We start from the raw sequence: 3,910 nt of genomic DNA, 5'->3' as shown, positions 1-3,910 counted from the left end.
AAATCTGGTTGAAGATCTCACTAGTATTTTCAGTGCTATGCCATTTTGTGATCTCCTCATTTAAAACATTTGTGTGGACTGGAATTGGAAATAGTAAATGGAGTATACTTGTATAGCACTTTTCTACCTTGTTTGAAGGCCCAAAGCGGTTTACAGTCACAGATCCATTCACCCATTCAAACACACAGTCATACACTGGTGGTGGCTCTAATGCCGAACACTGGTGCAGTTTGTGGCATTGTTGCCAAATGAGCCAATTTTAGCACTATATGAACAATCTTGCATGTGTGCAGTTGGAATCGTTATTAAAAACTAAGTCACTTGTGACTTGTGTCATGATGCTGTCAAGCCGAATCCGTATTTATCATCTTGTGAAGGAGCCTGAGTACCTCAACGCTGGAGGTAATTTCTGCCCATCAAAAAAATATATATATACTCAAAAAAAATATATTCAAAAATATTACATTATATCACATCATAAAATGTCTCAGTTGTATGTAATTATTACTTTAAATAAATAACAGAGGGTTATTTTTTGTACAGGTCAGGAGTTACACAAAAATAAAATTGAAGTGAGTGTGATTAGTTCCGTTTTTTTTGTTTTTTTTTGTCAGAAAAAATCATCTTTGTTTGGTCTGCTGTGAAAGTCACATTTTCTGAGACACAATGTTTTAGGCTTTTCTTATCTACCAAACATAATAATAAAACTACAAGTCAAAAAATGTTTAAACTTTTTAATCGTTTTGTAATGATTCTATTTAAATTGCAAGTTTCCAGTTTACTGACAAAATATATTTAATTTTTAACGTATTTTGTGAGGATCAGTTGTGTTTACAGGTGTCGTTAAAGCCATATAATCCAGTTTTTCCAGGACTTTCATATTATACACGTACCATGCCATCTTGTGGCTATCTTGTAAACTGATCTTGCTTCAGTTATATTTGTTTGAAAGTGAGTCCTAACACAGACGTTAAAGTGTTGCCTGTTTGGGTGTGATTTGGGGTGAAGGTAAGCGAACATGATTATCATGGAAAAACTAGTGGATGAGATCAGATGGAAAACCAGAAAGCAGGTGGATGAAAACATGGAAAAGAAGGAATATCAGCGTGAAAAAACAAAAAATAAAAAGCAAAGGCCAGCGTCTTATGTGGTTTCATAGGGGAAAAGAGGTACTTTACTTGACAAGAAATAAAGGATTTTCATGTTCAAAAAGATATATATGTAAAGAATAATCCCTGATGAGGTTTTAGCAAAAAATAAAAAAGAGGATGCGGTAGACACTTCTGCAAAATCCATTATATTTTCTGATAATGGTCTTCTCGATGGGCATTATCCTGCCGATACCATGGTCACTTATGAAAAAAATAACATAAAATCAAACTGTTGCACTTTAATCTTGTTATTTTCTATGTTTAAATTGTTTTATTTTTTTTATTTTTTTTACAAAAATAAGATTATTTTTCTTGCAAAACTGATTTTTTACTTCCCTAAAATTCAGTTTGCTGTTTATAAAGGATGAAATCATGCAGCCTAAATACTATTTGCTTCATCTTTTTAGTACAGAGTGATTAAAGTTGTTTTTCCTCTGCAGATGATGGTCCTCAGGGTTCTGAGCTCGATGCGCACCAGTCCTTCTCCAAAGCTCCTCGCCGCCTCCCAGAAATCCGACTAGTTCTCCTGGGCGAACGGGAAACAGGAAAGAGCACCGCTGGGAACGCCATCCTCAGAAAAGCGGGATTCTTCCAAGCAGGAGCAGCAACAGAGGAGTGCGTCCGTCAGCAGGCGGAGGTGGCCATGCGCCTGGTGACTCTGGTGGACACTCCGGGGTGGGAAGCTGGAGTTGCTGGTGCCACTCTGGAGAGGGTGAAGAGGGAGATTGTGTGCAGCGTGGCTTTGTGCCCTCCCGGTCCTCACGCGCTGCTGCTGACTCTGAGGGTGGACACTCTGGTGACGGCAGGACATGTGAGGGAGCATCTGGAGCTCCTGGGGGAGGGTGTTTGGAGGCACACCATCCTGCTGTTCACCCACAGTGATCAGCTGCGAGACGGCGTGGATATGGAGCAGCACATCCAGGGAGGGGGCCGGGACCTGCAGTATCTGCTGGAGAAGTGCAGGGGCAGATATCACGTCCTCAGTGGGGGAGATGGAGGAGGAGGCTCTGCCAACGTGCACGAGCTCCTGGAGAAAGTGGAGAGGATGGCAACCAAGAACCGGTGTGAGGCCTTCTCCGGTTTGGTTCAGGACATCAGGGATTTGAGCCAACAACGGAATGAAAGGTTCAACCAGCGCCTCAAAGAGATCACAGACAAGATGCTTCGCCAGGAGGCGGAGCTGAAGAAAATGAGAGAAAGGGAGGTGAAGAGCATCCGGTGGTTTTTCGACCGGAAGAAAAAATCTAAGTCCCCTGGTAAGGCGGACATTCAGCGGGAGGAGGAGGAGGACGAGGACAGGAGGGTGAGCGGGTCGAAGAATGACATCTGCGACCTCGAGGAGAGGATGAGATGGTTGACGGAGGACAGAGAAAGAGAGTTTCAGGACCTGAGCCTGGAAAACGAGAGGACCCACATCGCTCTTCAGCAGAGCCAACAGGAAAAGGACAGGATGACGCTGAACCTGGAGCTGAAGGAGAGAGAGATCGAGGAGCTGAAGGAGAGGACGGAGGAGCAGCAGCTCAAGCTCCTGGATCTGGAGCGCACCTATGTGGAGCACGAACACCAGAGAAAGCAAAGGGAGGAAGAATGGAGGAAACAAGTGAGAGAAAGGGTGGAGCTGCTCGTAAAAGAGAAAGCAGAATTGACCAAAAAGCTGGAATCCTTAGAAGTGGATTTGGAGCATACCAAAACACTCAGCAATGAACTTCTCGAGAGGAAAGAGCAAGAAAAAAACAAAGAGATGGAAGAACTGAAACGAGAGATGAATACAAAACTACTCCAAAAGGAGGAGGAGCAAGAAGGAGCAAAAAAGAAAGAGCAAAAAATTCTAGAAGATATGAAACAGCAGGAAAAGAGAAAACTTGATGAGATGAAACGGCACCACGAGAAAGAGATGGAAGAGAAAGACTTGCAAATGAAAGCTTTAAAGCAGCAGCATCAAGAGGAGACGGCGAGAACTTTGACACGGAACGAAAAGCTTATGGAGGCACGGAAAGCTGAGCAGCAGGAGAGTGAAGACAAACTCAAGGAAAAAGCAGCTGAAATAGAAAAAATGAAGCAAAAAGTTAAGATCCTCCAGCAGGAACAGCAGAGGGAGATAGAGGAGCTGAAAGAACGGCTTCAAAAGGAAAAGTCTGAACAAGTAGAGGCAAAAACAAGAGAAATGGCTACATTGGAGGAGAGGTATCGTCTACAAATTGAAGCAAAAGAACTGGAGAACAACAAAGAGAAGGAGAGGATTCATCTTAGCTACAAAAAGGACAAAGAAGAGCTGATCCAAATGAAAAATGGAGAGATAGAAGCTTTCGAACTGAAGCAACGAGGAGAAATAAGGGCTAAAAATGAGAGAGAAGCTAAACTCCAGGAGGAAGTGGTTAAACTGATGAAACAGATCGAGGAGGTCAAAGAACAGTCCACTGAAAAATTAAGAGGCATGGAACAAGACAGGCAAAGAGATGCAGAAGAGGTGAAGGAACAGCTAGCAAGACAAATGAGTGAGCATCTGCAGGAAAGACAAAGACTGATAAGTGACTTGCAGCAGAAGCATGGTGAGGAAATGGAGAAGATGAAGCTGGAACTGCTAAACAAGCTGAAGCAAAGCGAAGAACTGACACAGGAAATGAGATGTAAACTTGACATGGAAACAGAAAAGTGCATGGCATACAAGACAGAAATGGAGCAAAAGATGGAGGATAAAGACATCAAAATTGCAGAGATGAAAGGAAGTATCCAAGAAATGACAAATGAAATGCTGCAAC

At 42.6% G+C, this 3,910-nt stretch overlaps 1 protein-coding gene across 1 annotated transcript; it reads left to right on the top strand.

Moving 5' to 3' along the window:
- Nucleotides 1–1,582: 1,582 nt before the first annotated feature.
- On the top strand, nt 1,583–3,902 carry LOC112140424 (trichohyalin; the record flags this gene model as incomplete). Its single annotated transcript, XM_024263375.2, has 1 exon — nt 1,583–3,902. A coding segment is annotated over exon 1 (2,108 nt), but the record flags the coding sequence as incomplete, so codon positions are not given.
- Nucleotides 3,903–3,910: the final 8 nt, after the last annotated feature.

This window comes from Oryzias melastigma, unplaced genomic scaffold, assembly GCF_002922805.2.
Source record: "Oryzias melastigma strain HK-1 unplaced genomic scaffold, ASM292280v2 sc00438, whole genome shotgun sequence".
NCBI classification, from domain to species: Eukaryota; Metazoa; Chordata; class Actinopteri; order Beloniformes; family Adrianichthyidae; genus Oryzias; species Oryzias melastigma.
The sequence above is the reverse complement of the archived record's forward strand: the minus strand, read 5'-3'. Positions and strand labels throughout refer to the sequence as shown.